The 26,433-nt window shown below is 41.5% G+C and overlaps 1 protein-coding gene across 14 annotated transcripts; it reads left to right on the top strand.

Annotated features, from left to right (window-relative positions):
- The first annotated feature begins 349 nt into the window (after window positions 1-349).
- Window positions 350-25,256, top strand: LOC121685274 (LIM and senescent cell antigen-like-containing domain protein 1). Of its 14 annotated transcripts, XM_042065778.1 has the most exons (12): window positions 351-483; window positions 3,362-3,548; window positions 16,608-16,767; window positions 17,562-17,628; window positions 17,875-17,995; window positions 18,104-18,253; window positions 19,251-19,401; window positions 20,136-20,228; window positions 22,992-23,040; window positions 23,383-23,458; window positions 23,792-23,970; window positions 24,456-24,523. In XM_042065778.1, exons 3-11 carry the CDS (start codon window positions 16,612-16,614, stop codon window positions 23,928-23,930), a joined length of 1,002 nt encoding a protein of 333 aa, XP_041921712.1. In that variant the 5' UTR covers window positions 351-483; window positions 3,362-3,548; window positions 16,608-16,611; the 3' UTR covers window positions 23,931-23,970; window positions 24,456-24,523. The 14 variants fall into 14 exon arrangements, with proteins under 14 accessions (XP_041921695.1, XP_041921712.1, XP_041921704.1 ...); XM_042065761.1 differs by lacking the exon at window positions 3,362-3,548 and having other exon boundaries at window positions 350-483; XM_042065770.1 differs by lacking the exon at window positions 351-483 and having other exon boundaries at window positions 3,289-3,548.
- The last annotated feature ends 1,177 nt before the right edge of the window (window positions 25,257-26,433 follow it).

Raw genomic sequence — 26,433 nt, 5'->3', positions numbered from 1 at the left:
CTACTATTGTCTTTCTCTTTTGATATAGTTTGCCAAATCCATCGCAGTCTGAATCCACCTCGCAGACAGTAACAGGTTAAGGCCTGTCGTGGAGTACAGATGCAAGTAAAAGCAAGTACAATCCATTCTTAGTAATTCATGGCAAGATCAAGCTTCGTCAACATGTGGGCAACTTAAAATATTTGCGGATAATGTGGACACGTCGAACCATCCCCACCTAAGACAGGCTTGCAGTGATTCCCAGCTTTTCTCGCAATGTTGAGCAAAGTTCTGCGGGGCGGGTCTATCTCGGTTGGATTAGCCAACAGTTTTGATGCAGTCAAATCCACAGGAACCGAGGTTTCTCTAGCCGTTACAGGCAGAAGGATTTAACTGTTAAATTGATAAGACTACACTTTTTAACCGACGAGCATCTTGAAAGAACGGACGGCAATCAACAAATTGTTCACTAGGGATGCTGGCTTTGGCGGAAATGACCGGCAGGTAAATGCATATTTTTGGAATGAAAGTAATCATAGTTAAAGGACGTAGCTACTGATTCGTATAATGCACTATATTTATTATTATTAGTAGTAGTAGTATTGCATTGACGTATGACGTAAATTTCCTAGTAGCCTAACTGCGTTGATAGGCTAGTGACTGTAGTGCGTCTTCTATCTTTTAAGGGCTCAACATGCTTCTGCGTCAACTCCACACCGCTGCTGCACCAACACAAAATTAGGGCTATTCCAAGGCTTTCACTGATAATTCACGTGTAAACTACATTAGCGACGATAAGCCTTCTGTTTCAAGGTTTTGTTCAATGTCCTTTTAACTCTTTTCCGAGCTCAGACCAGCAACTAGACTAGACCTAAGCCAATTTTATTTACGTATAGCCTAGGCTAAAGTCATACATTGAATGAAATGTCTGTTGCCTGCAAATGTCTTCAACCCCCAGCACCCCCAGCAGATCTAGAATAATTGCATTTTCTGAGTGCTATCGTTACAGCAACTCCCAAGGAAGTGTGGTTATTAACCCTCATATGAACACTTAGTCAAGTCAACAGAAGAGCTTTGCATGCGGTGTGTGATATGAGGAGTGGAACCTCACTGGAATAGTACAGTAAGTTGCCAGTCACAAGTGAACACACTACCTCACATTAATTTACAGTTTAATACCAAGCAGCATGCTTCCAGCCGTGCCCACTGGTTAGCACTCTGGACTTGTAACCGGAGGGTTGCTGGTTCGAGCCCCGACCAGTGGGCCGCGGCTGAAGTGCCCTTGAGCAAGGCACCTAACCCCTCACTGCTCCCCGAGCGCCGCCGTCGTAGCAGGCAGCTCACTGCGCCGGGATTAGTGTGTGCTTCACCTCACTGTGTGTTCACTGTGTGCTGTTTGTGTTTCACTAATTCACCGATTGGGTTAAATGCAGATACCAAATTTCCCTCACGGGATCAAAAAAGTGTATACTTATATATATAAACTTATATATACTTTCCATGATTGTCAGTAAATTTGAATCAACATGTTGATACAACTTTCCACACTCTTGATAGTTTGTGTCCAGATGCAGAGTTGTTGGGCATAGCCCCAAAGTAAAAAAAATCAAACAAACAAAAGACTTGCCCATCTGCCAAATATTTAGTTCAGAATATTTAGCCCTTTAGTTCATATCTGCACTGAGGTTCTATCATTTTTGGTTTCAATGTCATGTGCACATATTACATAGGCCTACTTATTAGTACCTGAAACAATTATGACACTTGACTGAAAACTTGTCCTGTTCTGGTTGCATGTTGCCAATCTAGGGGGCACCTTCTGCATATCTGCATCAGGTTTCATAAAATTACTCGGCCGAAGTTGTTGCACCCATGTAAAGAAACATGGAACCTGACTGCATATTTGAGATAAAAGTATGGAATGAGATAGCTGTCAAAATATTCGTGTCCATAGATTTGATACACGTGCGTATTTGTCTGTAAAATAAATATTTGTGAATTCTCGAATGAGTCCAGTCGTGCATAAAATATATTGTGTGTATTTTATCCATCAGAATACGGATAAAAAAAAATATGAATTCAAAAATTACAAGTACGAAATCAAACTTTACAGTTGGCTTTCTTTGGTATGAGTACAACCAGAGCCCGTTTACATATAAAAGGGTCTGAAATTGTATGGTGCCACAAGTGCCCATTTATTTAACATGAATGAATATTTGTATTTGACTATGACAGTCATGCATTATAGTTCATTTAACTCTGGTTACAAGTCCGAAGCGCTAACCAGTAGGCCACGGCTGCCCCTGTTGTATATCTGGCAGACCAGCCAAATATAGGAACCTTGCTGAGAAATTGAGTGTCTATTGATGGATGTACAATTACTGAAAGTCCAACTTAGTTACTATCAAGAATTTTGGAGTCATTTTGACTCATCTAACATTCCAGTCTTACATCAAGGCTATCACCAAGACAGCATCTTACCATCTAAGCAATATTGCTAACATTAGAATTTCATGCTTTGCAATTATTGTAAGGCCCTGTTTTCTGGTCTTCCTGATTGATGAAGTGCTATATACTGTAAATGTCCCCTAAATGCTCCCTAAATATTTATATTCAGAGTAAATTGTGTATTGAGATGATCTCTATTGCACTTTAGTTCAGTTATAGTGACCTCCACTGGGTGGAATTGGGTTTGCCCAAGATTTTTTTTAATGAGTTAACTCTCCACTGTAACACTGTTGTCTTGGAGGTGTACAGACAGGGATTGATTGTGTTATGGCATTCACTGACAGAGTTGTGACTGACATGTACTTAGGTAAAGTTGTTCTACTAATAAGTAAATTCATGTGTGTGTGTGTAACATCAGTGACACTGATTAAAGTTCAACATTGCCATCTTACCACTTACATCAGCAGTACATTACATGTTTGTATAGGTGTAACGCACATAAATCGACCCTGCTTATTTTATTGTAGCACCATCTAGTGTTCATAGTTAGTAGTACAATGTGGGATTGTGGTAGGGCCTTCTTACTCTATAAATAGCTTCTGAACTGTAGTGTGGCCATTGGAGGATTAGCACTGTATCTTCATCACATCTAACAACATCTAGTATGTGTTGTTTGTGTCAGAGGTGTTCGTGTTTGACAGATGCGATATGTTCAGTGAGTGTGCAATGGTGAACCACCAGTAAGCCACATCAGGAAGTTCAGAGAAAGAGGAAGTTATGGTCTTATAGTTAAGAGATGAAGTGTGAGATGAAACCTGCTACTTAAGAGAGCGCCTGTAGCACTAATGGGTTCATTGAGGACTATGTGACTGCTTTTCCAGACTATTTGACTGAAAACCTTATGAACACTTCTCTGATTGATCCTGTTTTTTAGGGCTTCTAATAACTTCATTATGTATGAAACCATCAACTAAGGGAAATGCCATCCCGTTGTACAGGAAGTGATGTGGCTTTTCTATTAGAGGAGCAGTGACAGACAGGCAGTCTGTAAAGTAGCTGAACAGAGAGATATGAGGACTTTACTCTTTAACTTCAGCATACAAATTCTGCATACACATTTGGTAAGATTTTCTTTACTTTTCTGTACTCATCTGCATATAATTTTAGTGTGAACAACACACACACACACACACACACACAGCTTGTCACTGATAGAGGCAAATAAGTATCTTAGACATTTCCTCTTTTAAATCATTTCTGTGCAAACATCACCTCTGACTCAAGCTGATGGAGACCATCTAAAATGTACAGATTTATGGATATTACCATTTATTTATCAAAATCTAATCTAAAAATTGTTTTTCTTGTATTTTCTTTGATTTTCTTTGATAGCCTTGCAACTTGTTCTCCTCATCCTGGAGAATCATGAATTGCTTTACAGCAATTGTGCATAGCTTACTATTTTATAAAATCGATATTACCTTGAAAGTTGACATGGCTTTTCAGAGATGACATTTGCCAGCCATGTAGGCTGCCATGTCCAGGGGGGTGGTTCTAGGCATGAGTGGTATTTATGACAGTTGTGCAATATACAAATACTCTGCAACTGCAGGGGAGCCCGGTAGCAAAAAAAGAAAGAAAATGAAACTGCATTGGATACCTCTACGGATGCTGGCAATCCATGCCCTAGAGGTGAGGTCAGTTGACTGCAGTTCATTTCAGGCTCAAAGGAGGGCAGCACATGTACTGCTAATCTCATGGATCTGCATGGTGTCCGTTAGTCACCCTGTGGCAGCCTATGTACCAATATCCGACAACAAACCCAAATACAAAACTGCTATGTGATATAAAATAATCTATGGTAGTATCTTAATGGGTTCAACTCTGCATATGTGTACATTTCTATTTAACATCAGGCATAACAATTTATGTCCACTCATTGTCATATAGTCTGTTATTACTGACAGATGCTACCTACTGCACATTGTATTTTTCATTGAGTAAACATTGATCTAGTTTAGATCAAAATATGCTTTATGTTTTACAAATTAAGTTTGTTAACCTACAGTAAATGACATTCAGTTAACCACTTTTATAATTAATCTTCCACTTTGAATGGTGATAATGTTAGGGTGAAATGTTTGCCCTCTGTTTACAAGCCCCACTGTGATGGTTCAGCTCTTTTATTCAGCCCATAAACTGATGACAGTGGCCCTTTGTTGGAGTTGTTGAGCGGGTTGCATTTTCTGTGCAGTAAACAGTGAGGCTCCACACTGTGTTGTGTGTGCACATAGAGGGGTCATGGTGTAAGTGCAGCTAGTTGAGGTGGAATTTCGGCAGGTTAAGGCAGGAGCAGACGAGAGACTGGTGCGGTGCTGACACTCCAAACACTCTTAAGGACAGACATCTCCTCAGGGCATTCATATCTCCAGAGCACTGCATGCACATACCTCACCTCCACTACCCCCCTATAAAGCTCCTGCGCCAGAGAGGAGCTCTGTGGGAGTATGTTTTACACCACTGCACTCACTATGGTGTGGCCATCAATAATATATTGTTTCTCTTCTTTCTTTTCATTGTATGTGCAACTGAATGATGGTTTGTAGAAGACATATGTTCTACTGAATAGCGTTCCTGTGCAGTTCATTTATGTGCTATTCTCTTTTGAAACTGTTTGCCAGAGCGTGCTTGAGGGTTGTACTTTTTCACTCAATCCATAATAGTTTCTATTCAGGTAGAAATCCAAGCAACATGTTTGGACTGTTCTATCTTCCATTTGATGATGAGTCTGTCATTCGTGTTGATGAGCTGTGTGGGGGTGCGGGGGCAGGGCTCCAGCTGTGAGCCAGGGCTGTGCCTCTCTCTGTTGGGTTCTGCTTCAGGTGGTTGCAGTGCAGCAGGTTCTCTGAGGAATGCGGACACTGTGGCCCTTGTACAGGCATCTCTTCATCTCTCTCTGATCCCTTGGAGGTCCTGACATGGTCAGTGATTTACACATTACTGAGATTAAACAAGGCTTGTTGAAGCATTTTACCATGGGCATTTCTTACCCTTGTTATCTACGTTTTTAGTTCATTGAATAACAGGAAGTAAGAAATGACTAAGTTGTCTTTCTGACATGTCTGATCTTTTATGCACTGTGATTCTTGGAAAGTTTTTGCTAGAAAAAAAAGAAAGAGAGAGTTTTGGGTAGTATACAAAGAGGTTAGCAGTTTTATCTTAAATATTTGCTTTTTGTGGTTGTGGCATATGTAGTTCAGTCCGAATACTTTTTTTCTTTAAGATGGCTTCGGACTGGGCTCAGTGAATGTGCATTGTGCAATGGCTCAGTCAGTTTCCTGTGTGGGTCACCCATGGGTGTGAACTTGCAGTAGTACAGCAGCATATCAGGAGTCAGCTGTGTGTTCTCTACACACATGACCCAACAGGCAGCTATGATCCGGGTGTGAAGAATGCAGTCAAAAGTTTGGAAATGTGTGCTGTTAGGGGGCCTACTTGGATTTTGGGGGCCCAAGAAGGTGTGGTTTTTTGCCAGACATTCATAAAATGGTGCTGTTAAAAATGTAGTGTTGGAAAAGACAAATGGCTATCCACTTGTTATGTGTTGTTTAAGTGTTGTTTATATGCTTTTATTAACAAGACAATTGACAGGAAATAAACATTCATCTGAGTGCACTGATAGTGTTTGGCTTTGGAAAGCCCCTCCACCCTCTTTTTTTCTCTACTCACACACACACACACACACACACACACACACACACACAAAAGCTCACACACTCGACACTATGCAACTAGTGAGATAGGGCTGCTTATCAGCCAAAGGGCAGTGGCCATCTTGGACTGAGACCTGTGGTGGGAGGCTCATTGTTCCTCCTGCTGTTTCTTTCCACTTGCGGTCGGAGTGGTGAGAGTGCGGAAACCGATATCCTATCGGGGAGAAGCGGCCCGTCACTGAGGCGTCCTGGCTCAGTGACACGGAGAACGGAAGAGGGAGTGAAACAGCGGGGACTTCGCCATGTCCGAGCACAAGGACACGGAGGGACGACTAGAACGCCACATGCTGCCCAAAGGCCCTCTGTACCTGCACCACCACAGGGCAGGCAGAGAGGGGAGGAGGGCCAAGCAGCTGATAGGTAACCTGCAGCTGAGCCACTCCCCACCGCGGGTCATTCCACAGGGTGTGTGCCCTGGAGGTGTGTGTGTAAGTGTGTGTGTTTGAGGCAGACAGGCTGGGAGGGAGGGAGTGTGGAATGTTGCAGTCTGCTGCTCGGTCAGAGAGTGAAGGGGAGCTCGCTTGGAGGGGTTTGCCCAGGTGTGATCGGTCCTCTGTTCTCTGGCCTGTCTGACTGTGACTGGGAAGCCTGTGTGGATCAGTGCACTTGGACTAGGGAGCCGTGATAGGAGCCCATACACAGGGCTGTCAGACTGGCCAAGGTGTGGCCGTCTTCTCCAGGTGGATATGAATTCGTTGCGGCTAAAGGAGCTATCGAACTCTGACCTGTACAGGCGCAGGCAGGAGAGGCCAGACAGTTATGCAGGGAGCCTTGCTCCGGAGCGGCTCAGGTGAGCTATATTCCCAGAGTATTTGCCTCTGCAGGTGTAGGAGACACTAGGTCAGGGCTGTGTTACATGCTTACTTAGAAAACCATTGAAGTCATTGTTGTTTATAATGCTGATGTGTGAGAATGTTGAGGTGAACTTCGGTCTCGAGTAATTTCATGTACACTGGCCTCAGCAGTTTACATAGTCCCCCACATTGTTGACTGCACCAGGATTTGAAGGTGAAAGGTTCCCTCGGGCATGGTGGTCGTGCGAGTGTGCGTCTTGCGGCAGTGTCTGAGCAGTGATCCTGCAGTGATTAGAGCTGCCTGAAATGCCAGGAATGCAGCGTAAGCGGCTGGAGGTGACTTTAGTGTGACGGGGCACTTTGTTGCATGTGACAGTCGAGTATAGACAGCCCCTGTGTCTCTCCTGAGGGTGACCCAGCTAAACCTTGTGATGCTTACTCAATTTGTTAGTAAGTTTGTCCTCTGATGGGAAGGTTTTTGTTTAATATTTGGATGTGTTAGAATTAGTTCATTATATGTCTGTGCCCCACATTTACTGATAGGTCTTCTTGGTTACTTCTTCAGCAACTGTAGAGACAGTACAATGCCACTTGTAATTGCCACTGGCAAAAGCAGGTACTATTCCCTGTTTTAATGTGACTTTTCTGGCACATAAAAATTATCTCCAAAATCATGGTCATGTCCACTTTCCCCGTACCTCCTCCCATGCCCTGCTTCCCTTTCTGCTTCAGAAGGAAATGGAAAAATGTGCTCAGAACTGTAATGGAGTAGAAGTGTCCACTGTAATGGAGTATTTTGTTTTGTTTTGCTGAAGGCAATGAATTGAATAAGATTTAGATCTCAATGGGACTTGCCTGGTAAAAGGATACATGTTTTTACACATTCAACGTAGTTCTTGAGAAGGATGTGAAATCTATTTGCATGTTTTTTATCCTCTTATTTCATTTTATTTGAAACCCTTTAACTGTGTTTGACCTGTGCCTCTTGTATACAAAATCATCCTGAAACCATTCTGACTCCATAACCATTCATATGTTTTTCATATTTTTTCACCAAGAACATTTTGCAATAAGACTTGATGTAGTTCCCCTTTCCACAGTTACTATAGTTACTGTTTACTTAGTTGACGGAGCATGCAGGGTTTGTTTGGCCAGGCTGTCATGTTCCTGGGCCTTACTGAAGCACTCCAGCCCCTTTGTTTACCCAAGGCCAGTTAAGATGAGTTGGTTTGTGTACAGAAACCACTGCATTGTACTGTGTGTGATGCAGGCTATCATCTGTACGTGTTAGCCTCGCCTGTTTTTTAGAGTTTGTGCACACAACTCCAGAAGGGTTCCAGTTCAGTAGTCATTCCATAGTAAAATCGCTCATTACACCTGTGCCAGAGGGTTTTTTTATGTCAGTCTGATGACATTGGTAATTGGAATTGGCAAGGTAGTGTAGAGTAGATCTTGATTCTAGATGCATTTGCTGATGGCTTCACTTCATGGCTGTCCATCACCAGCTTGGTTCTAAGGAATTCTGAGGGCACATGGGAGGGTGTACTGAAACCTGCTGTTTCCTCCACCACAGTCTGAATAGTTATATCGGAATTCATACGACTTTTAGGCCTATGTCAATCTTGTTTGACATTCGTCAGAATTTTGTACTGGCGGAAGTTATTCCAAACATTTCACTGGAACTCCAGAGAAGTTGGGAGCACGCTCACTGATTAGCGTTTATAGCATCAGTCGGTGGAAATGGAGGAGAGCTACAAAGCTAGTCAGTCAGTCAGTCAGTCAGTCAGTCAGTCAGTCAGGCTAGCTGTGTGCTGTGGGTGTGGGCTTGTTTGTTGTTGTTTTGTGCATGCGGGTCAGTTCAGACTGTCACCATTCAACTCTGGGGTATGAGTCTGATATTGGCCTCATTTGATAACAACTACAACAGCCAAAACAAAAAAAATGCGAATTTGAGCAAAAAATTAAATAAAAACGTAGCTTACGTTTTTATGTTACACATGCTTCCTTGTCACTTCATGTTTCCTTTGTCCCTTGTAATGTTCATTAGTTGTATTACTACTACTATTACTATTTTTTGTCCAAACCTCGGAAGCCAACCTGTGACCACTTCATTTTGAAGTCAGTCACTGCCTTTTGCATAGTGAATAATATGACTTTGTGATGACAGTGGAAGGGGAAGTTGTTGCTTGTTCCACCTCTGCTTGTCTCAGCACAAGATCTCATCTGAAGATCTCATGTATGGCTTAACATCTTACCTCATGCCATTTCAACTTCCCCGGAATCACCAGCTTTATTCAAAGGGTTTTGATAAGCATTCATTATAAAGCAGATTACTGTGAAGGATTTTTCGTTTCCTCGGTTTTCCAATGAATCTCAGTGGAATGAAGACACTTGGATCGGTGTTTCGTCATGTTCATGTTTTGCATTGCGTTGTGCAACTCACAACTCAAAGATGTGTAAAAAAAACAAAGACAAGCATGAGTGCTGCCAATATTTTGCTCACTTGATTTATTGAGTTTCGTAAGATGTTCTATACAGGTGTTCAGAGAAAGATGATTAAGAACAAACACTTTTAATTATATTGTATCTGAGTGTCCATACATTTCAAACTGCATACAATGTAGTTAATTAACCTTAACCCAAATAAACTTACCTGGACAATGGTTGCAATCCTTTACGTGCTTGTCCCAAAAAAAATTCTGCTTTCATTCACAATACAGCTATACAGCCCTTTTCCCTGAAATGTTACTAGGTCTTGAGCTGAGAAATCTGCTTCACTATGAATACTTCACTGCAACATCATTGCATCACCCTCACTGGTCGCTGATTAGGCCACCTCAAAAGTGGCTTAACGAAGCTTTATGCAAACAGGTTTTCCTAAATTTTTAACCGCAGCAGAAAACTGAGTTGGGTGGCGCCAGACTAATTCACACATGACCCTGTTGCTGAATATTTCAGGGATAGACTGCATGTGTGAAAACTGCTTTAGTTTAATATCTTATACATTTAAGTGGCAGGATGTCTTTTTCATACAAATGGGGTGTGCGTGTGTGTGTGTGCGTGCGTCTGCTTGCCTGCATGTGTGTGTGTGCGTGTGTATGTTCGCTTGTGAGTGTGTGTGTGGGGGTAATGGAGTGTGTGTGTGTGTGTGCATGTGCATGTGCATGGGTGCGTGTGCATGCATATGCCATATGTCAACTGTGTGTGTATGTGTGTGTCTTTATGTGCGTGTGTGTGTGTGTTTGCCTGCTTGCCTACATGTGTGTGTTTTTATGTGTGTGTGGGTGTGTTTATGTCTATGTGTGTGCGTGTGTCTTTGTGTGTGTGTGTGTTTAAGCGTGTGTGTGTTTGTGTGTGTGTGTTTATGTGTGTGTGCATGTGTCCGCGTAACTCTGTGTGCGTGTGTGTGCCCACTTGAGTGTGTGTGTGTGCCTGCATGTGTGTGCATGTATATTTATGTGCGTGTGTTTGCGTCCATATGCCATATGTCTACGTGTGTGTATGTGTGTGCGTGTGTCTTTATGTGTGTGTGTGTGTGTGTGTGTGCGTGTTTAAGCGTGTGTGTGTTTATGTGTGTGTGCATGCGTGCGTGTAACTGTGTGCGTGTGTGTGCACGCTTGACTGTGTGTGTGTGTGTGTGTGTGCGTGCCTGCATGTGTGTGCATGTATATTTATGTGCGTGTGTTTGCGTGTGTTTGCGTGTGTTCATGAGTGTGTGTGTGTGTGTGTGTGCATGAGTATAGTACAGTCACTAAATGTACACATATAGTAATTTATTGTATGGTTCTCCAAGTATTGAATTCCATGAAACTTGGCATGCATTCAGAGGGTCATAATGATCCTACATTTCAAATTCTGTGCAGTTTTGAACCTGTCAGCTAAAGATACCTGCGATTGCAATGCCTCGTTTCTGCTTTTTCATTTTTAACTAGGTGGCGCTATACATCGAATGAGTGGATATGGGATGGGTTGGCATGGCCCCTGGAGGCCAACATACAAAAAAATGGTCATCCTAGGCTCTACGGTTCTCAAGATATTCGCAGAAAACTGTGTCCGGCCATCTACAGGCCAGTTGGTGTACAGTCACTAAATGTACACATAAATTATTTTATTGTATGGCCCCCCATGAACAGAATTCCACAAAACATGGCATGCATTCAGAGGGTGTCATGATGATCCTACACATCCAATTTCGTGCAGTTTTGACCATTTCAACTAGAGATATCTGTGATTACAACACCATTCTTGCTTTTTCATTTTTAACTTGTGGCGCAATACATCAAATGAGTGGTTATGGGATGGGTTGACATGGCCCTTGAGGCCAACATACAAAAAATATGGTCCTCCTAGGTCCTACGGTTCTCGAGATTCATAGAAAACTGTGTCCGTCCTACCCTAGGAGGTCCAGTCCAGGTCCAGCTTCGCTGCGCAGCGGTCATAATAATGATTAAGTGATGCGTGGTGGAGAGAAAAGGTCTAGACCTCTACTGGTCTCAGCACACTGGTCTCAGCACAGCAGCTTCCAAATTCAGAACTCCAGACTTACATTTGCTTATTTAGCAAAAGCAAAGCAACTTATGTCAATTATATTACAAGGGCATTGTTACATTGTCCCCGGAGCAACTCAGAGTTAAGTGCCTTACTCAAGGACACAACGGTGGAAGCCAGGAATTGAACCCACACATTTTCTGGCTACTGCATGATAGCCCAGCTCCTTAACCACTATGCTACCACCGCCCTCTTATGGCCACTCCATCTGCTGAGAGCAGCCCAATGATTGTATACATCTGTGATGTCACATCTTGATGCTGTAGTCCCAGAGTAGGCTTGTAGAACGATAACAGATCAGTAAAAGTGAGTAGAGGTGCAGACTCTACTACTGGGCAATTTTGGATAAAACATTATTCATATTATTTTGGGACTACAGGGAGCTGAGTATGATGAATGAATAGTAAAGGTTGTGTCATCTGTTTCTACTTGTATGTGTACATCTTATGACCGTGTGGCACTGAGATGTTAATGGACTGATTTATTTTTACCTCATCAATATCAGTTGTCTCCAGCCATAAAGCTGAGTGGGTAGATGTAGCTCATCCTGCCGTAGCAGGGTAGTATGTCTATGGAACCGTATGCAGTTTGTTACAACTGAGCACTTTTTCGTGCAGCTTTAGTTGTTGCCAGAGTAAGATTTTTTTTTTTTGTGGAAAAGTGTTTTTATTAGGTAAATTCTAGTAAATGAGCCTGAATTACCATTAAGTCTGTGTCCAGTTCTTTTATTTACATAACATTACACCTGATATGTGTTGACTTTGATATCCCTCTAATCAGTGGCCTCCAAAGCCTACTTAAAGGCTTAGTACTTGTGCCCAAAAGAAAGCTGGGTGAATAGACCATAACACAGAGACAATAACACCATGTTTCTGTGGCTACACCTGTTGTTGTGGAATGTCAACACTGGCCAATAATAGGCCCTGCATTTATGGCAGTGCCAGCAGCTACTTCAGTAGAATCCATTTGAGTGTTAGTCAAGTTCCACAACACATAAGTTTTCTTCTCTTCTAGGCATACGGATCCATGAGGGAGACTACTTCAGATTCACTCAGAATTACTCATTTGGACTATGTCGGCTAATCATGGCTTTTACTGTGGGTGGAGATGTCTGTCTTTGGATCTGATTGCACTGTTTGCAATCAATAATTTGCTTCCTTCTCATTTCAGTTGCTATCGCCAGAATCTTTTTTAATCAAGGACGCTTGGCTCATGCACATCCTGTGTGCACACTGTTTTCTTTTTTAGTCTGCACATGTTTTGTGATTGTGTCAGTGTCTGGAACCTAGCCTGCAAATGTATGGGCCTGTTCTTACAGCCACAATAGGCAGGAGCAGGCACACAGGCAGGATGTGTCGATGCCTGTGACAGGGCAGTCACTTTCCAGAAGTAGAGGAGGGGGGAGGGGGCTGTGCAGAGCACCTACTGTGCACAGTTACATGCACACACACACACACACACACACACACACACACACACACACACGCACACACACACACACTTACACACAGTGGCAGCTGCCAGCACCTAGTTTGGAGATGAGACTACTGGGCGTCTATTTGTGGAATGATGAAAACATGCTGAAGTCTGGAATAGGAGAGTAGGTCCTCCCTCCTTTCTGTTTAAAAGTCCCCTGTGGAGCAAGATTGTACAGGGACAAAGTAGTTACACATGTTTCACTTTCATTCATCACTTTTTTTTCTAGTACTTGTCACAAATTAAATAGAGATTTCCTCGAGATTTGGAATGCTGTGCTCATATGCTTTGGTGCTGTTGAAACAAATCTTGAAACAGGATCTGTCATTTATATGAGTGCCACTGAGATGTTGAGCAGTCTCATAAACAACTGTCATTTACTTTCATGAAGCCAGTGACTTACAGTTTGGACAGCAGCTGTAATCTTTAACCATTTGCGTGTCTCTGTTGGCAGTAACATTCATGCACATTTGTTTGCAAATTAAAAAGTATATATTTTTTTATTTGTTTAATTCTTAACTTAATATATTAGCAAGTATTGCCCCACCCCTATGCACACACATACTGTAAACCTATAGTGTAAACATATACTAGGCTATATTTTGTCATGCTTCATGCTCTTTCCTCACAGTGTATTTGATTTACATCTCATCCTCAAGTGTTTTGTTTCTCAACACAACAAAAGCATTACAGATTTCACAATCCAGTCCTTGCAGCCTATGGATCCACTTGTGCTGGATGTTTTTGAGACCACAGTTTATATCCCCCAGCTGCTGAACAGTCGCTAGATTCCTCTCTAGAAGGGCCAAACACTCTCGGCGCTTCCCTTGGACGGTTGTGCTCGTGGGAATTTGCTTCACCTCTCCCATGATCTGATGTGACAAGTCACGCTCGAGAGCATGTTATCCACGCAGGTGCAGGGGTCTCGCACAAGCCCTCTTGCAGACCCTTAGAGCAGCTCTAATCATGTGGCACAGTGAACTCTCCCTGCTCCAGGCTGTGCCAAGGGGTGGGCTCTTAATTTGACAGAGTGACCTAGCCTGTAGCCATCTCTGAAGAGGGGGTGGGGGAAAGGGCAGAGCCAGCACTGGCCGAGGCAGAGAGACTAGCCGACTCCAGGATTAGGGAAGTCCCTCTCTCCCACTGTCTCAGAGTCTGGGCAGCCCTGTGCACTTCACCTGCTTGCGCTGAGGACGCGTAAGGGTCTGTTCTCTGCCGTGTGTTTGTTGTTCTAAATGGAGGTCCAGGGCAGAATGCTTCCTCCAGTGATTCCTGAGGACGGTGAGCCGCAGGTGGAGATGAATGGAGTTGGACATGTAAACGGCGGAGATGCCGAGGTGCCCATCTCCAAGTCTCAGAGGAGGCAGAGTGATGTCAAGGTGTACAAGGAGTTCTGTGACTTCTACGCACGCTTGTAAGTGTTTGACTGTTTGAGGAAAGTGTGCTGTGCCAATATGTATGCTGCACAAATGTTGAGGTTTGATTTATGATAATGGGCACTTGGTATTAAGCTGTGTGCTTTTAATGTTTTCAATGACATTAAATGTTAAATCCTGTACAAATATTTGCTGTGTAACTGAGTGACAGACTTGTGAGACTTTTTAAACAACATATCAGTGACTATTCTGTAATTAATGCCAAACAGAAATTGTCTGTTAAATGCATCTTTTTCTTTGTTGAAAAAAATAAGTAAGTCTGTCTCAAGTGTTTACTTTTTGCCAACAATGTGCATATAACAACACCCTTGTTTCACCTTGTTGAGTCTATGCTGCGCCTATCGCTGTGGCGTTCCTGCTGACAACAGTGGAATTGAAGTCAAGGTCTGTCTTTTATTTCTGTGGTGTCTTTACAGTCTGCCTCCTTTTATAGGCATCGCAGTGCAAAGCACCCTGGGTCTGGGGCCATCAGCATCTTGGCAGCATGTCTGTATGTTTATGCTACTGGTGCGTTTCGTTTGGAGCCAGATTTTGGGTGTAGCTGCCAGGGGTTTGGCGTGAAGATCGTATTTTTGGCCTGTCAGTCCACACGTCCCCTTTGTTTGCTGCTGTGGAGTCACAGCCAGGAGAGGTGGAAATGCTCTGGGGATTTGTCATTTCCTCCCAGTGTTCCCAGATCCAGGGAGTGTCTGCCATATTTATCATGTCTGATGTCACAGAAGAATGACTAGTCTGCCTGTTTGTTAATGAGTTGCACTGAGCCATGAGAGCAAGTTTACCTTCCCGCTGACAGCTGACAGAACAATGTCTTTAAGGGTCACATCCCATGAATTGCAGTGGGATACCGCTAACTACAGGGTGGTGCTCTTGGCTTTCATTATTTATATAAAGTTTGAGGTAATAGTGATCAGCTGAAAAGGCTGGAGTCATGAAGGAGGAATGTATTGTGCTAAGCATCACAGCAGCGCTGCTTTTAAATGTGCCTTCAGCCCCAGCGCTGGATGAGATGATGCAGTAGTCTTACTATGTGTTGAAATGGGAGCATGAGTAGTTTCCTGGCACCTCTTGGCTTTTACTAGAGCAGGGCCATACATGGATCTTTGGGCTACGTGTTTTAAATGCTCCATGAGATATGCTGGAATTCTGACCTTTTAAACTGACCAGCGTGTTATTCTCACACCAAACATCTGATGAAAGGCATTTTCTTTCTCTTACATGTCTTTCTTTTAAAATCCTTTATTTGACTTGATTCTAGGTTTTAGTATTAGCTGCTGCTTAGGTTTTAGTATTAGCTGCTGCTTGGTGAATTTGAGGTAGTTGTCTGTGAACAATACCCTCCGTTGCCTCCATCTGAATTTGATCAGAAAATGGCAAGTGTGTGAGATTTGGAAAGTCTCATTGTGATAAAGTTCACAGAGATTAGGTGCAAACCTACATCACTCGTATATGTTTTCACAAAGGATAAAATGAGTCATGCTCTTATTGAGCCTGGCATGCCCATTGTGTCTCCGAGTTTGATCTTGTCTTAGGAAAACTCTAAATCCCAGGCCAGAGATTGACATGTCAGGCCAATATTTGCTTCTGCAGATCAAAACAAATAACCCTAACCTTGCTTGTTTAAGAAACTTGGGTCAAACTGATATAACAGCACTATGAATTCCACACAAATGGACAAATATCCCACCCTTGTTGACAACACACGCCTTTGATTTGTTAACATAGTCAGATGGGTTTTCAATGTTTCAATATTTCTTTGAAAGACATCCAGAGGCTTCACAGAAAGTTATGACTACAGTGGTTCTAATCCTCCATCGCTCTGAATTCCTGCTCTGTTTCATTTCACAATTACCGGTATGTTTAGAGAACATGGGTCACTTTTCTCTTTTTCTCAGAAAAGCAAACCTGATGGATACCCATTCAATGCTTATTTATGTAGATTACTCAACATTCCTCTTTAGTTCACTACTGTAGGCAATGGCAACATCATGGGGGTCAAATAGCACAGACACTGATTAAATATGTGCCTGCTCTGTCTTTTAGGAAGACTTGGAGAGGTCTTTTAAGAAAAGACTGAATGTAATTGCACTGGATCACTATAGTCTCCTACCCAGCCATAGCGTGATGCTAACGGTTTCATTGTGTTGTTTCTACAGCAACATGGCAAATGCTTTGGCAAATGCCATCTGTGAGCGCTGCAAGAGTGGGTTTGCTCCGGCGGAGAAGATTGTGAACAGCAATGGGGAGCTGTACCATGAGCAGTGCTTTGTGTGCGCTCAGTGCTTCCAACAGTTCCCCCAGGGTCTCTTCTATGAGGTAGGCTTCTGCAACGAGAACAACAACAGATACAGTGAAAGCTCTACCACCGTGTACATATATGTGTCACTCACTGCATCATGAGAACTATAGGCATGTTTGGGGTTTTATCCAGTACTGAAAATATTTTATCAATAGATACATTATGCCTTATTCAATTAAGATATGCTATATTTGTGGAGAGTAACATCATTTTCATAAATTATTTCATGAAAACACCTCTGCACAAAATGGTATGTGTACACTTGGTAAATGCAGATCTAACAATCTATGCTCACTGGGGGTCACAGTAATAATCACATAATTAATATTCATTTGAATGTTTCTGCTGACCAAGCCCTCTGTCTACCGTTGGTTGCTCTGGTCCCCACGCTGAGTCAGAATTGAACACAAGAATAGCAAGGTGGCCAGCAGCCACTACTGCTAGACCCATGAGAGCATCATATCCTTTCTTGCATCTAACATCAAAGTATTGCCTTAGGAGCAGTGAGTGCACTTCCAAACCCACCAGAGGAAATAAAGTCAGTTTGTCTTTGAAGTGTGCTGTAGTGCTTATGTTCTCTCTAAGTTGAGAGATCAAACCATGTCCTTAGCCTAAAGGAGAGCTTTGACAACTAGGTGATGAATAGATATAGAGTACTGATGGCTTTGAAAAGAATAGCTGTCCCTTTGTGTTGTTCCAGTGACATCTAAACATACAGGTCAAACAATGATTATGCAATACATATGCTGTTCAGGTAGGCATCAACATTTACAAATGATCACAACCCCTCTCCCCCTTCTCTCCCCTTTAGTTTGAAGGCCGTAAATACTGTGAGCATGATTTCCAGATGCTGTTTGCTCCATGCTGTCATCAGTGTGGTGAGGAATATACATTACATTACAACCTACAGAAAAATCTGTTTCTGTATGAAGGAAGATCTATTTTAACAATGCCTATAGTTCATCCACCCTTGATATGTATTGTGTATTGTTCAGTGTTCATAACCTGTTTTAATTTATATGTAACGTATAATATTTAACAATACATTTGACAATAATCTTGTTTTCCTGGTAAAATTATTTTTATTTATTCTACACAAATGTAACAGTGCTGTATGCTTGCAGGCGAGTTCATTATTGGCCGTGTTATTAAGGCCATGAACAACAGCTGGCATCCTGAGTGTTTCTGCTGTGATATTTGCAGTGCTGTCCTAGCTGATGTAGGCTTTGTGAAGAATGCCGGAAGGTGAGTTCAGACAAGCTAACTATACAGTAGATTTGCTTTCACCTTTTTACTTAAATGAATGAATTCATTTCCATGACAAATAACTGCTCAACCCCTTTTTTTTGATAGACACTTATGCCGGCCTTGTCATAATCGAGAGAAGGCTCGTGGCCTAGGCAAGTACATTTGTCAGAAGTGTCATGCCATAATTGAAGAGCTGCCTCTGATCTTCAAGAATGATCCATACCATCCAGACCACTTCAACTGTAATAACTGTGGGTCAGTAAAAGCCTTTTCTAATGGCCACATACTTTCCCTCTTTTGCATTGTTGACATTCACCTGAAGAACTAGATGTAGCAAAATTGTATAGAAGCAACCTTAGATGTAGCAACCTAGAGTCAGTAGATGGATTGGTTATAGTGGAAATTCCACAAGTTCACAAGTTAACCTTTCATGTTCTCTTTTGGGTCATAACATCTGTCAAATGTATTACCAGGAAAACTTTGATTTAGCCAATACTTTCTTAAGACTTTTCTTAATTTTATAAAGAATTAATGTCTCTTGTGGTACTAAATTCCCCAAATTGAAAACTTACTCAGAAATATAGGCCTGTGTATCTACTATTAGAGCCAACGGAAGCAATAACTTAAGACACTTAACATATTTGAATGTTTTTTCATTGTCTACTTGTAATTTGATCGGTCATCCGTCTGCACTGTCAGTATGACGTTTTACTCATGAAAGTCAGCTGGAGTTCTTTGCCTTATAAGTGATGGAACAGTTTATGTGGTAAAGCCAGAGCACGTTCTCATATGCCAATTCCTCTCCTAAATAAGAAACAACACGAGGGGCAAGAGTTTGTATTGGCAGAGAGCTAAGTTAAACAGCATGTTACAAGACAGAAAATTCTTATTCACTGGAATCACTAGCTGTTTCTCTCACTGTAGTGGACTTTAAATGACTAAATACTGGCCTTTAAATGTAGGCTAAATGCCTGTCGTGAAATATCTTCCTGAATGACATGTAATATCTCTTTACTTTACTACATTGATATATTCAGCAATATACAACGGTTGGTGATGTCCAGCTCTGGCCTATGTTTGTGGATTCTCTGACCCAAAGCACATGACCACACTGAATTACTGAATAGCCGATATGGCTGTCTAAAACATAATTAAATTATATAGGCATGGCATAATGTGGCTTTAAACATTATAGTGCCTATTTTAAAAAATGAAGATAGTTTTGTTGAGTTGTATGTTTTTCTCTGTGTAGTAAAGAGCTGACTGCAGAGGCCCGTGAGCTCAAGGGTGAACTGTATTGCCTACCATGCCATGATAAGATGGGTGTTCCTATCTGTGGTGCCTGCCGCAGACCCATCGAGGGCCGTGTGGTGAATGCCATGGGCAAGCAGTGGCATGTGGAGGTATGTTATCTCATGTCATTCGATCACTGTTATACTTGCCAATGATAGAAGCCTTAAAATGGTCATACGATGTTATTATGAGCTTTTCTGTATGAAACCTAAATAGTATTTCAAATATGCAGTGCTTCATAATGTTCCTCAAATCAAAGCTATGTTCATCTATTTCCATCTTGTTGTGTTTCTGTTCCCATCAGTACTGTGTTCTTTTCTTCTGTCTCCTGTCCATGCTATTTCTCTCTCTCTCTTCTTTCCACTTCTCTCCACTGCTTCCATCCTCCAGCACTTTGTTTGTGCAGTGTGTGAGAGGCCCTTTCAGGGCCACCCATACTATGAGCGCAAGGGCCATGCCTATTGCGAAAGACACTTTGATATGGTGAGGTGGGGAGGGACTGTCTCTTGCCATACGCTCGTCTGCATTCTGCCTGGCTTCCTTTAAGCACAGCCCTGCTCATTGCCAACTCTTCCCCCTTAGTTTCACAGAACACCCTCTTCAGCGATGAGACTGACAGGACCAATATTAAAATATTTCTGTATTTTGTAATGAGTGATCGCCTTCTTCTGCTAGCTCAGCATAGGGGTTAGTGTTTGCTCTGAGCAGTCCTGGTATGGTGCTGTCCTCCTCTCTTTCTCCTCTGCCATCCTGTCTGCAGCTGAGTGTACGCTGCAAGTCCTAATATGACTAGTCTGAGAATGAAGGTGACCTAACCTATTGGGCTGGGCCTGTGTACTTTCAGCATTTTGTGTGCGCTAAGTGTGAAAAGCCCTTCCTGGGACACCGCCATTATGAGCGCAAGGGCCTGGCATATTGTGAGACACACTACAATCAGGTAATGTTGTAATACCATCTTAGAGGTGTCCAGAATCAAGGAACATTTTTTTTCTCTGTTGAGGGTTATTTGGGTCCCTGTCTTTCTTATAATAATTCCCAAAAAGTCTGATAATGCTGCCATGCCTATTGAGTCATTCAAATCAGAATCCAGGAAAATGGTTGCTGCACTATCTCCGAATTTTACTCAAAGTTTGTCTACATAATGTTTAAGTCCTAAAAGACCTGTAAAATATGTTTGATCAATTCCAGTGGTTTATTTTTTTTAATTTTGCCTTGGATTTTTTACACTTTAATTACATTCTTATACTTTGGTTTCTTCATTCTTGCTCCCGAGGAACTATATCTAATATAGTTAGATATAGTTAGACATTGTTACTTTGTGCTTTGTCCATACATTGAGCTAGTTCCACATACAGTAGATCTTCTCTCAGGGAGAGCTCGTCTGGAACACCATTCATAACCATTTCCCTCAGACAAGAAAAATGTCAGGCCAATCAGCGACGAGAGGGGAAGACGAAACCGTAACTTAGTGTGATAAACAAAAGCAGCAACACCTGCAAACATTAAAAAAATGTATTTATAGCAAAGGTAGACCCACATACATTGTTTCCCACATACAAAGTTAGTGCCCGTTGCGATGCAAGTGTTGGAAACGAATCCCAATCATGAATCACCAGGCTCTATTTACATCGTGAATGAGTTTGGATTTTTCTAGGCTAACCCCATATACCATTTTAGACTGACTGAAAAACACATCCTTTCTTTGTTTTACCCTTAAACCCTTTGTGCCCATTATATGTTAGTTAACATAAAATATTGTAGGCTACTTCAAGAAAAACATTGATACTAAATGTTTACAAAAACATGTTTAATGGTTCACGAAAACATGTTTGTCTTCCATCCTACAAACTTTGGGCTGGCTATGAATAATACTTTTTAAGTATAAGTATAAGTAGATACAGTAGATAGATAGATAGATAGATAGATAGATAGATATTTATTGATCCCCAGGGGAAATTCAAGGTCTCAGTAGCATACAGACAACACACACACATTCACTAACAGCAGAACAAGTAATTAAAAGTATATAATATAAAAACACAACTAAGCAATAAGGACAGTAGAAGATAAAGAATCTACTAAATATACTAAAATACAAATTATACTAACTAACACTTAATCTAAATCAATTCTAAAAACAGTATCCAAGTATGATCCCGTGAGGGAAATTTGGTCTCTGCATTTATCCCAATCCGTGAATTAGTGAAACACACTCAGCACACAGTGAACACAAAGTGAGGTGCACACACTAATCCCGGCACAGTGAGCTGCCTGCTACAACAGCGGCGCTCGGGGAGCAGTGAGGGGTTAGGTGCCTTGCTCAAGGGCACTTCAGCCGTTCCTACTGGTCGGGGTTGGAACCGGCAACCCTCCGGTTACAAGTCTGAAGCGCTAACCAGTAGGCCACGGCTGCTCCCTTTTAAGATATTATTGGCCAAACATTGCATCCCAGATAATGTGTTTTTCCAGCTTATCAAACTAAAAAACTAAAAAGTCAGGGGCTAAAAGAGTATGAAGGCCTAGGATTTGAACAGAAATATTTTACAGGACTTGGTTTTGGGACCCATTCATAATATTGACTAGCCTGGAAATCCAGACCCAAATTTATTTTAGGGTCTGGCTATGAGTAATGAAAATGGCCCAACTCAAGGGGCGGCACCAAGCATGCATTTGAAAATATCACTGCACGCAACTGGATAACACTTAGGCCTACCCTGACAATCCAGAGTTCTCGCAAGAGCAAAATTTGAATTTGCTCAGCGAGCCGTCTTCTGTTTCTCTTTTAAGGCCAAGGCTAAGTTGTTCATTGTAGCGGCCAAAGCCGTTTCAAACAACTGGTGTTCATCCGCAGCCATCTTGCAATGTTTACTGACTGATTCCGGACTTTGACGTCGCAAAACTGTCGTCATCTGTTTAGCTTGCCTCTGGCCCGCCTGTATCAGATTCACCGGTGTAATTGGTGCAGCTTGGCTCCAACGGCATGGGTAATGAGCATCATTACTGATTGCCAGAGAGACTCGCTGAGCAAATTCAAATTGTGCTCTCGCGAGAACTCTGGATTTCATGGTAGGTATACTAGGTTTGAATAAATTCGGAAATAGTGCAGCAACCTTATCTAGTTTGATGTGGAATGAACCTATTGGAACTTTGCATGTAGTGCTGAGTGCAACACTGGCTAAACATATGTAAATGTGAATGGCTAAAAGTGTGTGATATTGGTACATAGAGCACAACCAGCCATGCTTTTAGTATTGCATCTGTTAAACTGCCATTTGAAATAGAGTATGTTTTGAAAGTGCAAGCTTTTACTAGTGTAATAGCACCATCTGTTGGAAGAAATGGGCATGTGCATGTTTTTGTAGACTGAAGGACATATAGAGCCCTGATTGAAATGGCAGGCAAGGTGCAATGTCTGTCAAAAAGTTCACATCCTTGAATTATAGCTATCATGTAGCATATGGGAGTATTAAGCTGACTCATCAATGTGTTCAGTTAAAGTCTTGCCCCTGGTGTTAAATTAGCAAGTCAATTTTGCCCTGTTATTCAATTAGCTTAATAGACCTAAGACTTTGCACCTTGCCCATCATTCAAATTAGGGTCCATACGTGTCTCCATTTTCTGCCAGTACAAATGCAACTTACTGACACAATCAGACAAATTGCCAAATGCCTCATGATTTCTCTCTATATACATCTGACAGTTGTTTGGTGATGTGTGCTACCACTGCAACCGTGTAATTGAAGGAGATGGTGAGTGTTCTGGTTTACAATTCATTCGTATTGGAAATGCCTCTATGATGTGTTTTATCCATACATACATACATACATCACATCTATTCATGCTGATTTCAATTCATTCATATTGGAACTGACAACTGTATATGATGTGTTTTAATCTACATACATCCAACAGCATTGAGCATTAACCTTGTTGAGTTGTTATGTTTTTTTCTACACTTAGTCAGCAATTAGATGCAACTTCCAAAATAACTACCTCTATTGTATTCCCTGAACACTCCGCAGGCAAACATGAAACACCTAAATCTAATATTAAAACTGTTGTATGATTATTTTTTCTGGTTCCCTTTTTAGTTGTTTCTGCCTTGAATAAAGCATGGTGCGTCAACTGCTTTGCCTGCTCAACCTGCAACACCAAGTTGACCCTCAAGTAAGTTTTTAAGTCTCACGCACACACACACACACACACACATTCATAATATATGGAATAAATGTGTAAATTGCATATTATTAAGTGATCTGTATGGACTACGATGTGACGGTGGCTATCCTGTCCAATGTATGTTTCTTTTCTTTGTGGGTAATTAGCTCATTTTCTCAGCTGTTGTGCTGCATTCTCTCTCTCTGTAATTATAATAATTTCATGCCTTTCTCTCTCTCTTTCCTGTGGCTGCCCTCATCATCTTCTGCACTTCTGTGCTTTCTGCTGTTCTCCCTGTACTTCCCCTTTCTGTGTGTTGGGCCTTGGGTTGTACTCGCTCAGGGATAAGTTTGTGGAGATTGATCTGAGGCCCGTGTGTAAACACTGTTATGAGCGCATGCCAGAGGAGTTTAAGCGACGCTTGGCTAAGCGTGAGCGCGACTCCAAGGAAAAGAAAAAGAAAATGGCTACCTGTCTGTAATTACTATTTATCTTCCCTATCTGCTTCTTTCCATTCATTGGTTAGTGCCATTTCCTCTCATCTTTCTCTACCTGTGTTGCATCTTTCAGTTTGGTTGTGTTGAAGAATTTTCCATCTTTTATCATCTCCAGTGTATGTTTCTCTATTTCACACATAAGAAGTTATAACCTTAGTAATAACCTTTTTCTTTAAGCATTTTTATACATTTGAATGTTAATCTAGCCTCATTTTGGATTGCATACTCTCATCCCCCACACCTTATAGTGAAGTATGACCACTATGTATGAGTCCTCAGCCCATGATTGATTTCAGAATATTGAGGCATAACTACAAATATTAGTTGCACGGACAAACATAGTAAAAGAGTAGTAGTAGTAGTAGGAGATAGCTTTTTAAATAGCTGTGATTGTAGGCTTCAGCGTGATCTGGTATACATTTATGCCACTCTTGATAAATGTACACAAATTTACTGTTAATCAAAAATAGGTATTGTTTTTTACATACAATTTAACTGTGTTTTTACAGGAGCAAATTTGTTGAATTTGATATGAAACCGGTGTGCAAGAAGTGTTATGAGAAGTTCCCGCTGGAACTGAAGAAGCGGCTTAAGAAGCTTGCTGATACGCCTGGACGAAAGTAGACAGCAGCATGCATTTAGAGGAAATGGACACATCTGCTGTAGAGGACAGGATCTGCTTCTTTATGTTTTATGTATGGCTCATTTATTTTCACTATGACCTTTAATGAAAATGTGTGTATTATGTAATGTATTGCATTAGTTGACCTGAAATTGGAGACTACTGAAATGTTCCTCGAATACTCTCTTTTTTCATAAAGTCTAACCATTTCATGAAATGCTGTTACATGTTGGGATGAAAACATAAAGTGGAAATATAAAAAAGTAAGAATTAAGAGGAAACACTTGCTCTCTCATAAACTTTATTGAGATTATAAACAATCAAATCAGTATAAAATAATGCCTCAGGTACAATAACCAAAGTATGAATGGCTTTTTTACATTTACTCTGTCTCCTGGTTCAGTTACAAGTCACTTAAGTTTGCCATTGATGAGATTTATTTGTTAATTATAGCTTGCATTTTGTATTGTATAACAAAAACAATGCACATTCCTGTTTATGATGTGACTGATGCAACGTTCACAGCTTTCATTATCATTATTAATATTTTGCTTTTATTTATTTGCCAATATTAAAATGAAGATATGTGCCATTGCAAATAGACAACTTGTTGGCATGATTTGCCTCCTGATTTTAGCCGCATGTGACATTTAAAAACAATTGTTATCCAATAAAAAATATAATTTCACCTCCTTAGTGTCACAGATCTATTATTATTAGATTGCATGGCTTTTGCACATTTGAAGACTGGTTGCATGTTTAGTACCCTGGAGACCATGGTTCAAGGCCAGGTGGGGTGTTCTCTCCCTTTGCTACATATGGTGTCAGGAGTGGGGTGGCATGCCGTGAAGCCATCAGAAGCATGTCCAAGGTGTCAGCCATAGGAGGTACACCTAGGATAGCTCAGCCCTATGAGAGCATAGACATGTCTATGTATGAGAGACCCCTGAGATGGGTGAACGCGGGAGGTGTTGGTATAGAATGCATGTTCAACCGTAGTGACGCTACTCCGCCACACTGCACTTCCATTCCGGAAACGCATCCATGCTTCATATAGCCTAGAAATCTAGACGCGCCCCTAGCGGCAGCAAATTACATTTGCTGGCAGGGCTAGTCTAGCAACTCTCCGTTGGCTTGTGAGCTGCGGAAACCTTATTCCATATAGCCAAAGAGGTCTAAGATTTTTTTAAATTATGCATGATTTACTTTTTTTTTATAAAATTCGTAGGCTGATGCCTGGCAGCAACAATTGTGTTTAAATGTAGGTTTTTGCTTCAGCCTCTAGCTCAGAAAGGGGCCTGCGTGCGACTGGTAGCTTGAGAGCAACGTGTTGGAGACTCATGGTGTAGGATGATGACTTTTTATTGGCAACAATATTAAACCAACCAACAATATAAATTATTAAGAAGAGCTCTTTTATGAGTTAAATTGAAGCAAAATTATACTGGCTTTTATTTGTCCGAATCTGAGGGCCGGCTATAAATAGAATCCCGGCCATAATTTGAGCATTTAAGTATGCACATGTGTTTCAGGCATAGCAAGCACTAATCTCTGACTGAAAGTGCACAGGACTTGTGCATGTGAGAGCGCTCTCTCGAGGCTGTAGACGGTAATGTTTCATGAAGGGTTCATGTCAGTTAATATAAATTAACATTTAAAAACATGTTCAATTATATAATTTTTTTCATATATAAGTCGCACCTGACTATAAGTCGCAGGACCAGCCAAACTATGAAAAAAAGTGCGACTTATAGTCCGGAAAATACGGTATACTACTTAAACGGCACAGACAATCAAAAAATCCAGTGGAAACTAGATGGCAGAAGTGTGTAGGCCAATCTGCCCACCAGCTTTTTCTACTTTGT

Source organism: Alosa sapidissima, chromosome 2 (genome assembly GCF_018492685.1).
Source record: "Alosa sapidissima isolate fAloSap1 chromosome 2, fAloSap1.pri, whole genome shotgun sequence".
In the NCBI taxonomy this organism is placed as follows: domain Eukaryota; kingdom Metazoa; phylum Chordata; class Actinopteri; order Clupeiformes; family Clupeidae; genus Alosa; species Alosa sapidissima.
This window is presented reverse-complemented; position numbering and strand designations above follow the sequence as displayed.